Source organism: Podarcis filfolensis (assembly GCF_964270895.1).
Source record: "Podarcis filfolensis genome assembly, chromosome: 4".
Taxonomy (NCBI): domain Eukaryota; kingdom Metazoa; phylum Chordata; class Lepidosauria; order Squamata; family Lacertidae; genus Podarcis; species Podarcis filfolensis.
In genome coordinates this window covers 104,835,456-104,847,636 of record NC_139607.1, presented here as the reverse complement: position 1 = coordinate 104,847,636, position 12,181 = coordinate 104,835,456, and the positions used below count along the sequence as shown (strand labels likewise).

The following is a 12,181-nucleotide window of genomic DNA, read 5'->3' as shown; positions in this document are numbered from 1 at the left end:
TTTTCAACAGTAATTAAACATCCTTTGAGATCTTATTCCAATTTTTGACTTCCATCAATCCTGTCTGAAAAATTTCCAATCTAATCTCTCAGGATGCATTTATCTTCCCTATTACTCATAACCAAGATCTCTATCTTTTTCTACTTTTTAACACTTCGTATATCTCTCCTTACAAAACTTCTAGCGTAATTTGTCGATTACAGTTGCTCTTCAAATAATTCATATACTTCTTCCAATCTTCTGTCAATCTCTGGTCCTGCAGTTTCGAATCCTTCCTGTCCTTTTGTCCAATTCTGCAGAGTCCATTAATTTCGTCTGCCATTCTTCTTTCGTCGGAATTTCATCTTGTTTCCATTTCTAGGCTCACAATACTCTTGCCGCAGTTGAATAGAAAAACAATTTGACATCTTGCGGATTAATGTCCTGACCAAGTAAAATACTTGTGTTTTTGTGTGTGTTTTTTTAAATTGAAAAGCCTAATAGTAATGAAAGGAATGAGGATTTGTCTGGAAAACGGGCTGAAGCGTCTTTGTGAGTGGCATTCAAAGCCGCCTTGGAGTCACTTGAGAACATCCCCAGAGAAACAAGGAGGAGGCAGGCTTTTTCTGTCCATTTCCTGTCCATTTTGCTCGCCTGCCAGCTGGATGGGAAGTGTCAAAACGCTTTCCTCCCAGCTCTGCCACCCAGTGATTTTACCCCCAGGACTCAGGATCATCCAGAGAGGTAAATAATGTGATTTATTTCGTTTGCCGGAGAGGTAAATAATGTGATTTATTTCGTTTTCCAAAGTTTGCATGCTTTAATCATCGTCATCCTTGAACAAGAATAACAGCCATCAAGATTACATTGAATTGATCCACTGACTCCCTGGCAATTTGCGCCGAAATTATTCCACGCACACCCCTTACAAATCGGGGAAAATTCAGTTGAAAATGCAACTCCTCTGGGCTTCTCCAGTCTCACGATATGTTACATTTTCAGATGAATTTGGGGGGGGACCACTTCAAACATCCGCTGTGCTTTGGAGCGGTTTGCTCCTTGCAAACAGCCGAAAGTCTCTAAATTTTGAGGAGAAGCCTGATTTGCAAGGGGTGGGTGGGTGGAATAATCTTGATGGCAACTATGTGTTATTTATTGGCTTTATATACTGCTCAAGGCAGCTCGCCGAAGAAAACCAGAACACAAAGCCCACAAAATACATAATAAAATATGACAAACCTAGAATCTCCCCCACCAAAAAGACCACACCCTAAATAGCTATCTGTAACATTTTTCTGCTTTTTGCTATTCCAAATCCACCTCACGTTTTCCTACCCTTACAGCCATGCTAGAGATCTATGAAATGGAGAAATATCAACCAATAAGAGAATAAACTGATATGATGACCAAAATTAGGGACCCAGAGGAGCGGAAACGCTTTTGCAAAGCATTTGAAAGAAATATGTAACAGTCGGGGGAACGGGCAAGTAGGACTTGAACACTGAGCAGTAGCGAAAAGAAATTAGGATATTCGGCATGGCTGGGAGAGGGTAAGGATATGCAGCACGAGAAATGGGGAGACCAAGGAGGGATGGAATACAAAATAAAAAATAAAAATAGCATATGCAGCAAGAGAAGGAGAAATTGGGAGACCAGGAGGGACAGAGTACAGACCTATTAGATGGATGGTGGCAATCTAAACTTTTATGTATTAAAATAAAAATATAGTCTTGTCCTTTGGATCTCTCATTTTGGCATTTCTCATTTAGACCCGTGTTGCAGACGCCTTTCTTCTGCTTCCTACAAGGGAACCCCAATGCCCGTTAGTTCTGAAGGGCAGCCACAGAAAGAAGGGGGGCTGGGTGCATGGAGCCATTCCCAGTGCTTCTCGTGATTGGGATCCATAGATAGCTGGAGAGAGAACGCCAAGGATTCATATTCATAGCCGCTGAGAACACCGAGGTTGCAGGTTCGAGAAACAGCAGCATCTTCCTGTATCGCAGCGGGTTGGTCTGGATGACCCTCAGGGTCCCTTTTCTCATTCTCCCTCTGCTTTCTCTCCGCAGATGAAGATTTGCTTCTTCCCCAGAAAGATGGCAGCAAGTGGCTTGCTGGCGCCAGGTAACTGTTTGCACAGCATCCAGTTCGCGCCCGGACTCTGGACTGTGTACGTTTCTCCCGTCTGGCTGTGTACATTTCCAACTTGGACACAGTCCAGTTTTCCACTCTGGTGGGTTGCCTAGATGAGCCAGAGCGGAAAGAGAAACGTAATTTGTGGTCAGGAGAGGATCCTTCAGAGATCCAGTCCCCCCACTAGCCTGGATTCGTGGCTCCGCGTCACGCCAAGGCCAACGTTCTCCAAGCCGCCACTTATAATAATAATAATAGTAATATAATTTATTATGTATACCCTGCCCATTTGATTGGGTTTCCCCAGCCACTCTGGGCGGCTTCCAACAAAACACTAAAATACCATAATCGATTAAACATTAAAGGCTTCCCTAAACTTCCAGAGCTCGAGCTGAAAGGGACCCCAAAGGGTCATCCATCCCAACCCACCGCTAGGCAGCCATCTCCGCTCTTCCATCCCAGACCAATGGACAGGATGCATTGCAGGGGGTTGGGCTGGATGACCCTCAGGGTCCCAATCCAGTTCTATGCTTCTACGTTTGGACTTGCCGGGGGCAGGACTAGGTGACCCTCGGCTAGGATTCTGCGTCCCTGTTTCTCTGCAGTGCTGCTCTGGCTGGCCAAAGTTGCCGCCAGCTCCCCTTTCCTGCTCCCCGCTCCCGAAAACACGTCCGACCGTGGGCTGCCTGCTCCAGGGAGAACGAATTCGTCGGGAGACGTCCTGCAGTGGCACGCAGGATTCCCAGATCCCCTGGAAGACCTTGGTAAGTGTCACCTACGTAAAGGTCAAGGGACCCCTGACCATTAGGTCCAGTCACGGCTGACTCTGGGGATGCACGCTTTATTGGCTGGTGTACAGCTTCCAGATATGTGGCCAGCATGACTAAGCCGCTTCTGTCAAACCAGAGCAGCACACAGAAACGCCGTTGACCTTCCCGCCAGAGTGGGACCTATTGATCTACTTGCACTTTGATGTGCTTTCGAACTGCAAGGTTGGTAGGAAAGTGTAACCTAGGGGTCTTCTTTAAGAGCCGCCCCGCTTTAAGGGGCCGGGAAGAATGCGGGAAAGGACCACAAAATATTATTAAATATCTTAATCTTGTTCTTTCCTCCCCAGGCGCATCCTAATATACATTTAGTAAATTGTTATTACAGGTATTGATAATGAGAAATAAAATAGGAGAGGCAGGCCAGGCCACCCACATTTGAACAGGCGCCAAAAACGAGGCGGGAAGGATAAATCCCCCCCTTCGCGTACAGGGACCTCAGTGTCAGTGAGTTCCACAGGTGAGCCGCAGAAAGAATGCTGCCAGTCCAGGTAGCCATGGACTCCAAAAGGTCGAAAACAGCAGGGCAAACAGGACAAAACGCTCTCTTCCGAGCCAGGATTGCATTCTTTGGGGCAAAAGGTTCCCGCCTTGCTGGGGGTTGGTCTGGATGACCCTCAGGGTCCCTTCCAGCTTTTGGGTTCTTTCCCCCGTTTTCAGAGCCTCCTGCACAGCCGGTCATCCACAGAGAACCTTCTCCGCAAAAGCCCGGCATCCGCTTGTCCTGCTGGGTGCCGAGCGGCACAGTGGAGGCCGTCGAATGGAAAAGGGATGGGAAACCGCTCTCTGGGGGCCAAAGGGATGACCTTCTCCTCCTCCTCTCCGGGGTGGAGACGTCCCACTGCGGCTCGTACTCCTGCAATGCCAGCAACCGCCGGGGCTGGAAGGAGTCGCCCCAGCTGGACGTGACGCCGGGTGAGTAGATGCCAAGTGGGGGGCACAAAACGGAAGAAGAATCCAGGCCCTCTCCTCTCCCCTGTTGCCACGTTTCGCCCTGTAGTGATCAGGTGGGATTGCTATGAGGAATTAGAACAAATCTAGAGTCAGCCATCTGGGTCAGCAAGGAAAGCACTGCGTTGACTGGGTTTCAACTGTGATAGGAATTTTATGGTCTTAGATATATGGTAATGTTCCTAAGCGTACCAACCAAGATCAGCACAGGAAGACCCTCCTGGAACCATTTTGATTCCTAAACTGAGCAAATGTTTTCTCGGCAAGGTCAAAGTGGGAAACCTCCCCATTGTCTCACAAATCCGGTCTTAAGGGCACATTTAAGATATGAATAGGGTGTGAGCCTGTGACCTGGCCCAGGAACTAAGTATTTATCATTACAAAAACTAGCCCGGCTCCCCAGGCAATCCAATCAAGTGACCATTAAACAGGTAACCTGTCAGACGAGATAAACAATGCACTCTGATTTCTGCTGTAGACTGCCTTTTCTGTGATGTAGGTATGACTAGCCAGGCTCCCCAGGAAATCCAATCAAGTAACCTACCAGACAGGAGATAATCAAGGACAGGAGAAAAACAATATTCAAAATTTCTGTTTTAGACCGTCTTTTCTGTGATGTAGGTATGGTGTATCTGAGGGGCGGTCTTAGGTTACACCCCTTCTGCAATGTAGGAATGATGTTTCTGGGAGTGGTCTTGCCTTGCCTTGCTACACGACCATGGGATCCCTCCCCCATCAATGGGTCTATGATTCCCACCAACATTTCTCCGGCGAAAGAGGCCCAATAATTCTGCGGCTCCAGAAGCAGACCTGGTTCGAAGAGAGGGGAAAGCGAAAGCAAACTCTGAATTCATCTTTCCAGGGAATGGTAGAGTTGGATGGGACCCCACTGAAAAACCTCCAATTAATGATAGGATAGATTCGGAAAGGACCCCCAGGGTCATCCAGTACAACCCCAGGCAATGTCACCATGGGTGTACCTGGGATGGGAGAGAGGAGAGAGGCATGGGCGCCCGAGCACCCACAACATTCCCATGGAGGGTCTGGGCACCCCCAAATTTCGGTGCCAGGGCCATGGCACCCAGTTGACACTTATGGAGGGAGGAAGAGGAACATTGGAATTCCTCCCGGAGGTGCTTGATGTCTCCTCTCCCCAATGGGCTCCATCCTGCAGGGATCTCCATGATGCTGGGGGTGTCCTTCCAGCTCTCCGCCTCAGCCCTGGTGAGTGCTGCTTTCTCCGGATGGGGGATCCTCTTGCCATTGTGCCAGCCCCATAAACTCCAGATCCGTGAGTATCTTTTTTGCCGCGGGTTGGACTGGATGATCTTAGGGGTCCCACCCTTAGGTGCTACCACCCTCTTGACTCCCATCTCGCTCCCCAGGAGGGAAGGCCTGGAAGTGGCTCAGCATCTATGTCAACGGACTGACAGGCTTGGCTTCGGCCCTTGCCTTCATGGCCCTGATCCTGTGGAGCTATGATCAAGGTGAGGCGGGAAGGGGCTTTTGGAGAAGAGGAAGAAGCTAATTTGCCGCAATAATAATAATAATTTAGTATTTATACCCTGCCCATCTGGCAGGGTTTCCCCAGCCACTCGGGGCAGCTTCCAACAAAACACTAAAATACAATAACCAATTAAACATTAAAAGCTTCCCTAAACAGGGCTGCCTTCAGATGTCTTCTCAAAGTCGGGTAGTTCTTTTTCTCTTGGACATCTGGTGGGAGGGAGTTCCGCAGGGCGGGCGCCACCACCGAGAAGGCCCTCTGCCTTGTTCCCTGCAACGCGGCTTCTCGCAGCGAGGGAACCGCCAGAAGGCCTTCGGAAGTGGACCCCGGCGTCCGGGCTGAACAATGGGGGTAGAGACGCTCCTTCAGGTCTACTGGACCTTTGAGGCCGTTTAGGGCTTTTCTTGGATGGGACGCGGGTGGCGCTGTGGGTAAAACCTCAGTGCCGAGGACTTGCCGATCGTATGGTCGGCGGTTCAAATCCCCACGGCGGGGTGAGCTCCTGTCTTTTGGTCCCAGCTCCTGCCCACCTAGCAGTTCAAAAGCACCCCTAAGTGCAAGTAGATAAATAGGTACCGCTTTATAGCGGGAAGGTAAACGGCGTTTCCGTGTGCTGCGCTGGTGCTGGCTCGCCAGAGCAGCTTCGTCACGCTGGCCACATGACCCGGAAGTGTCTTCGGACAGCGCTGGCTCCCAGCCTCTTAAGTGAGATGAGCGCACAACCCTAGAGTCGGACACGACTGGCCCGTACGGGCAGGGGTACCTTTACCTTTCGGGCTTTCAAGGTCAGCACCAACCCTTTGAATTGTGCTCGGAAACGTACTGGGAGCCAATGTAAGTCTTTCAAGATGGCCACTCCCAGTCCCCAGTCTAGCTGCCGCATTCTGGATTAGTTGTAGTTTCCGGGTCACCTTCAAAGGTAGCCCCTCGTAGAGCGCATTGCAGTAGTCCAAGCGGGAGATAACCAGAGCATGCACCACTCTGGGCAGGTAGGGTCTCATCCTGCATCCCAGATGGAGCTGGAAAACAGACACAGAATGGACCTGCGCCTCCATGGACAGCTGTGAATCCAGAATGACTCCCAGGCTGCGCACCTGGTCCTTCGGGGGCACATTTACCCCATTCAGGACCAGGGAGTCCTCCACACCCACCCGCCTCCTGTCCCCCCAAAACAGTCCTTCTGCCTTGTCAGGATTCAACCTCATCTTGTCAGGATTCAACCTCCCCCATCTGTTAGCCTCCAACCGTCTCCAGGCACTCACACAAGACCTTCGCTGGTTCCCATTGGAAAGAGAGGTAGAGCTGGGTCTCATCCGCATAATACTGAGCTTAAAGGAATACTGGGCTTAAAGGAATGGACAGCCATAAAAAAGTCTGATTTTCCTTTGGAAGGATCTAGTAGACTAGTTGCCTTTTAGGGGGTTGGACGCGGGGGTCCCGTCCGACTGGACCGGCCCACCATCGCCCTTCCTCTCCAGGAGGACTAGGTGCCTTTTAGGGGGTTGGACACGGGGGTCCCATCTGATTCAACCATCCCACCATCGCCCTTCCTCTCCAGGACTCTCGGCCGCCCTCATCCTGCCTCTGTTCCTCCTCATCTACGTCGCGATGGTAACTCTGCTGGTCGTGGGCACCGTTGCCTTCAAGATGGATATGATCCACCAGATCACCGACCCGGCAGGTCGGTCAGCGGGGCTGGGCGGCGTCCTCCACCCTCCAGAGCTTTTGGGTCTCTTCCAGGTTCTTGATTCTCGTGACGGGTTCTCGATTCCCTCCTCTTTCTTCTCCTGCAGCTCAGCGGCTGGTGGACTTCAGCACCCCGACGGGGGTGATCTTGGTCGCTGTGACGTGCAGCCTCCTCATCCGGCAGGTGGTGAAGTTGGAAGGTGAGACTGGCAGGCGGCTGAAATTTCTATGTCATTTGATGTCGTCTGAAATGTGGGGGGATTTGGCACGGATTGGCTCACAACGTAGAAAAACAAATAAATAAAATAAATAAAAATAAAATAAAGTGAAAAATAAAATAAAATAAAAATAAAATATGGCAAACGAAACAATAATTATTATTAATTATTCAATGGGTATACTGCCCTATACCCGCAACTCTCAAAACTGTAATCACAATGATTACAATAATTAATAAAAATAACAACAGATCTTTTTTTTAAAAGATATTTATTGAAGTTTTACAAAAAGCAGAAAATTACAGAATAAAAATAAAACAAGAGAAGAAAAAGAAGTGAAATACAAAAAATACAAAAATACATAAAAAATACAAAATACATAAAAAATAAATAGAAAAAATTAAAAACAAATCAATTTTTTCATATCTTAAATTTTGTTTGCTTATTTCCCTGACCTCCTCACACCTCCCTTTTTTGTATTCCCGTTCACATGGTTAGTTCAGCAAATCCTTACCCTCTTTCATTTATCTTAACTCTGTAACTCAACACATTATAACTGCATATTTTCATCCGTTATCAATCCATTTTTACATATTCTTATTAACCTTGTTGCTAAGGCCACTTAATTTCAATCCAGCATCATTTTAACATTCATTAATTTTACAATGTTTCTGCAAATAGTCTTTAAATTTCTTCCAATCTTCTTCCACCAACTCTTCTCCCTGGTCTCGGATTCTGCCAGTCATATCTGCCAGTTCCATATAGTCCATCACCTTCATCTGCCACTCTTCCAGGGTGGGTAAATCTTGTGTCTTCCAATACTTTGCAATGAGTATTCTTGCTGCTGTTGTAGCATACATAAAAAAAGTTCTATCCTTCTTTGGCACCAATTGGCCGACCATGCCCAGGAGAAAGGCCTCTGGTTTCTTCAGGAAGGTGTATTTAATTTCATTTATTATATAAATTTATTATTTAATTTTCATTTCATTACAGATCATCTCCCAGAAAGCCTTAATCTTTGGGCACGTCCACCAAAGGTGAAAGAATGTACCTTCATTTTCTTTACATTTCCAACATTTATTATCGGGCAAATGATAGATTTTTGCAAGCTTGACTGGTGTCATGTACCACCTGTATATCATTTTCATAATATTCTCTCTTAGGGCATTACATGCCGTAAATTTCATACACAACAGATTTCAAATAACAACAGATCACCATGCTTTTGGCCCTTGGGCAATTCAGCTTCAGGGACCACACATTCACTCCTTAAGATGCACAGACATTTCCCTTTACTTTTTAGGAAGAAAAAAGTGTGTCTTATGGAGCCAAAAATATGGTACCATATGGAAAACGAAATAATTATTGTCAGGGAATCAGGAGCAGGAGCACTGGGGAGAGAGGAATTGGAGAGCGAAGGGGAAGAATCCGAGGGCAGCGTAGGGGAGTATGACAGTGGCCCGAGAGATTCCATGAGCTTCTCCAGCGAATCAGAAGATTCCCAGAAGGGGGCGCCGATGGTCAGGGCAAGGGGGGTCCCAGGGGGGACGCACCAGAAACAAGGAGCCAGAGGGGAACCCCAAAGCAGCAGTGGAGGATCGGGACCAGTTTCCCCACCAGAGCGTAGTGGGGGGGAAGAGTCACATGTGTCAGGGCCAGCGTCTCCTCCAGAGAGGGAGTCAGGGCTGACCACGCCTCCATCGGAGAGTGGGGGAACGGAAGGGAGGTCAGTTGCAGCTAGCCCCCCCGAAGGGGGAAGCAGTGACAGCAGCAGTGAAACAGTCAGGAGGAAAGCTGCTGGCTGGGCGCGCGCGCCAAGTTCAAATGTGCAGGCGCGAGGGACAGCAGGAGACCCGGATGGGGAACCAGCTCCTAAAGCCCGCCGGAGGGAGGGAGAAGGCTCAGGGGAATCAGCGGGAGAAGAGGCTAGAAAGGGCGGAACCCCGGCGGGCAGGCGGACCCAGAGGAGGAAGGAGCAGCGGAGAAGGTGGAGCAAGGCTAGAATCTTAAATTGGTGTCAAGGGGGAGGAGACTCAGACGGAGCATCAGCGGTCTGACAGTTGAGACGTAGAGCTGCGCGCTGCGGCTCTGGAAGTGAAACTGAACTTCAATAAAGACTTTTATACTTAACAACGAAGCAGCGTTGGTCCTTTGTGAGCTGGGACCTAGGGTAGCTCTGACAATTATTATTATTTCTTATTCAATGGTTAAACTGCCCTACACCCACAAGTCTCAAAACTATAATCACAATGTTTACAATCAATAAAAATAACAACAGATCACCATGCGCAAAATACCGCGAAACCTACAAAAGCAGTAGGAGAAGCAAGGATACCCAACCTAAAATTATTGTTTTCATTAAAATTATTACTAAAATTATTATTAAATTATTATTGTTAATATTATTATTATTATTATTATTATTATTATTATTATTATTATTATTATTATATACCCTGCACTCCTCTCTTCCCAGCTGATTCTGCTGCCCCTAAAGTCCTGGTTTGGTGGGGGGAGTTTTAAAAATATCTTAAAACTTTGGCCTGGCTGTTGTTTTTTTCACAGAGCAAGGATGCGCTGCACCAGTGGACCTGACACCTGTTGTTGCAGGAACTGCTGGGATGTTCTTCCTCCCCTTTGCAGCAATTGTTGCTGTCCGTAAGTAACTCCGCCATTGTAAATGGGGCAGGTTTGGCCTTGCTGCGGGTTGGACTGGATGACCTTTGGGGGTCCCAGCTCTGCCATTGTATGATTCTGTGTTGAGATTCCTGCACTGAAGATGATGGATTTTTCAGAGCTAGCCGACCTAACCGGAAGAGCCCATGACCAGGAGGAGGAGGAGTATCAGGAAGAGTGGATCAAATTGAATGATTACTTAGTTAAATCTTCCTGACACTTCTCCTTCTGGTCGCAGACTCTTCCAGTTAGGTCTTAGTTAACTGTGTTAAGTTAAATTAACTGAAAACAGCTTGCAGATACTTAATTGGCTTAGGATTTTATTTACGTTAAGTGATGAATTCATATGTTTAATTTCATAATGTGAAGATCTAAGGATGTTAATGTTTAAGTTGAATTTTAGAAGAACTGTGATTTGGAAAACCGTTCAAAGGACATGCAATGAAATTCAACCAAGGGGAAGCGAGGACGTCACTTAACAATGTTAATCAGTGTAATTTTCAATAAGGCTATGATTTATGTTTGTTTGTCTTATGTGTTGGTTTGTTGATAATGTTGTGAAAACCAATAAAAAAAAATTGGGGGGAAAAAAGAAGAGATTCCTGCACTGAAGCCTCCGTTTCGCCCAGTTCCTTGCCTAACCTCCTCCAGCGGACCCTTCGGTTCACGTCAATCAATCAATCAATCGATCGATCAATCAATCAATCAATCATATGGGCCTCTAGCCACAGGAGGAACTGTATAATCGTAGAATGAGAGCTGTCAGGGACCCGACTGAAAGGCGGGAATCTCAAAGTTGTGGTTGTGTTTGCAGATTGCGCCGATATGAAGAGGAGGACAGACGAGGACCGAACCTCCAGAAGGGAAAACTGGAAGAAGGTACGATCGGGTTGCCAAAAAGGATGGCCTTTTTTTGGCTGGCTGACCAAGAATACTCATGGAAGGGACCCGAGGGTCATCTATCTCAACCCCCATTTGGGGCAGAAGTCTCAACATGGAATCCTAGAAACAGTTGAGCTGGATGGGACCCCAACCTAGGCTTCGAAACCTCCAGTGTGGAACAGTGGTGGGCTCGTAATCTGGGGAACCGGGTTCGAGTCTCCGCTCCTCCACATGCAGCTGCTGGGTGACCTTGGGCTGGTCAACTTCTCTGAAGTCTCTCGGCCTCACTCACCTCACAGAGTGTTTGTTGTGGGAAGGAAGGGAAAGGAGATTGCAAGCTGCTTTGAGACTCCTCAAGCGGGATATCCAATCCAAACTCCTCCACTTCTCCTCCAAGGAGATATTTTAATATTTTAATGTTTTAATGTTTCAGTATTTTAATGTTGTATTTTCCATCTTGTTTTTAAATTGTATTCATTCAACTTGTTTTTATGATTGCTTGTTAGCCGCCCTGAGCCCGACCTTGGCTGGGAAGGGCGGGGTAGAAATAAAAATTATTATTATTATTATCATTATTATTACAAGGAAGGTGATTTCACCTGGAATGTCTCTTGGCTTGAACCCGAGTCCAAAGGGTCCCTTTCCTTTTCCTTGCTGGGGAAACCCAGCCAGATGGGTGGGGTATAAATAATAATAATAATTATTGTTGTTGTTGTTGTTGCAGGCCATCCAGAACGGGACCATCCAGCTCCTCTGAGCCGAATTCCTGCATCTCGCCAGATCTTTCCATGCCCTCTGCAAACCGAACTCAGAGTGCCAATAAAAATATTCTACGAAAAATATTCACCTCTGTCTTCTTTTTTTACCTTTTTTAAACAGGCTGCTTTTATCCAACTGGGCGGGAGAAGCATCCTGTTGGCGCCTCAAAAGCACACATTGATTCTGCTTTTGAGCCCAGCTTTGGCTGGGGAGGGCAGGATAGAAATAAAATATTATTTTATTTATTATTATTATTATTATTATTATTATTATTATTATTATTATTATTCTATTGAGAATATTTCGACAGAAGGAAATCAAAGGAGCATGGAAAGGGAACGAAGAAAAATAAAAGATGTCTATGATATTATCATTATTTATTGAATTGATAAACCACCCTATACTCAGAGGTCTCATATATGTAAACAACTATGATTCCATAGATAGTCAATCTCCTCCAACACTTCTCCAGTGAAAATAGGGACATCCTGTCACACTTCTGATATTACCCTGATGAAAATTGGGACATCCTAGTCCATCTCCAACCATTATCCCACGAAAATAGG

General features: G+C 46.9%; 1 protein-coding gene and 1 long non-coding RNA gene across 5 annotated transcripts in view; one reads left to right on the top strand and one right to left on the bottom strand.

The window, feature by feature from the left end:
• Window positions 1–455: 455 nt before the first annotated feature.
• The window catches only part of LOC310761816, a 31,863-nt gene continuing 20,137 nt past the window's right edge, over window positions 456–12,181 (bottom strand). Inside the window, exon 4 of the long non-coding RNA XR_014547725.1 lies at window positions 456–4,683. This is a non-coding gene — a long non-coding RNA (uncharacterized lncRNA). The remainder of the gene's footprint in view (window positions 4,684–12,181) is intronic.
• Window positions 486–11,847, top strand: LOC310761814 (uncharacterized protein; the record flags this gene model as incomplete). Of its 4 annotated transcripts, none has more annotated exons than XM_083612011.1 (11): window positions 630–723; window positions 2,046–2,100; window positions 2,715–2,873; window positions 3,597–3,851; window positions 5,062–5,178; window positions 5,273–5,374; window positions 6,953–7,075; window positions 7,188–7,280; window positions 9,864–9,956; window positions 10,789–10,853; window positions 11,581–11,847. In XM_083612011.1, 10 exons carry the CDS (start codon window positions 2,046–2,048, stop codon window positions 11,611–11,613), a joined length of 1,095 nt encoding a protein of 364 aa, XP_083468137.1. In that variant the 3' UTR covers window positions 11,614–11,847. The 4 variants fall into 4 exon arrangements, with proteins under 4 accessions (XP_083468135.1, XP_083468136.1, XP_083468137.1 ...); XM_083612012.1 differs by lacking the exon at window positions 630–723 and adding an exon at window positions 1,859–1,948; XM_083612009.1 differs by lacking the exon at window positions 2,046–2,100 and having other exon boundaries at window positions 486–723.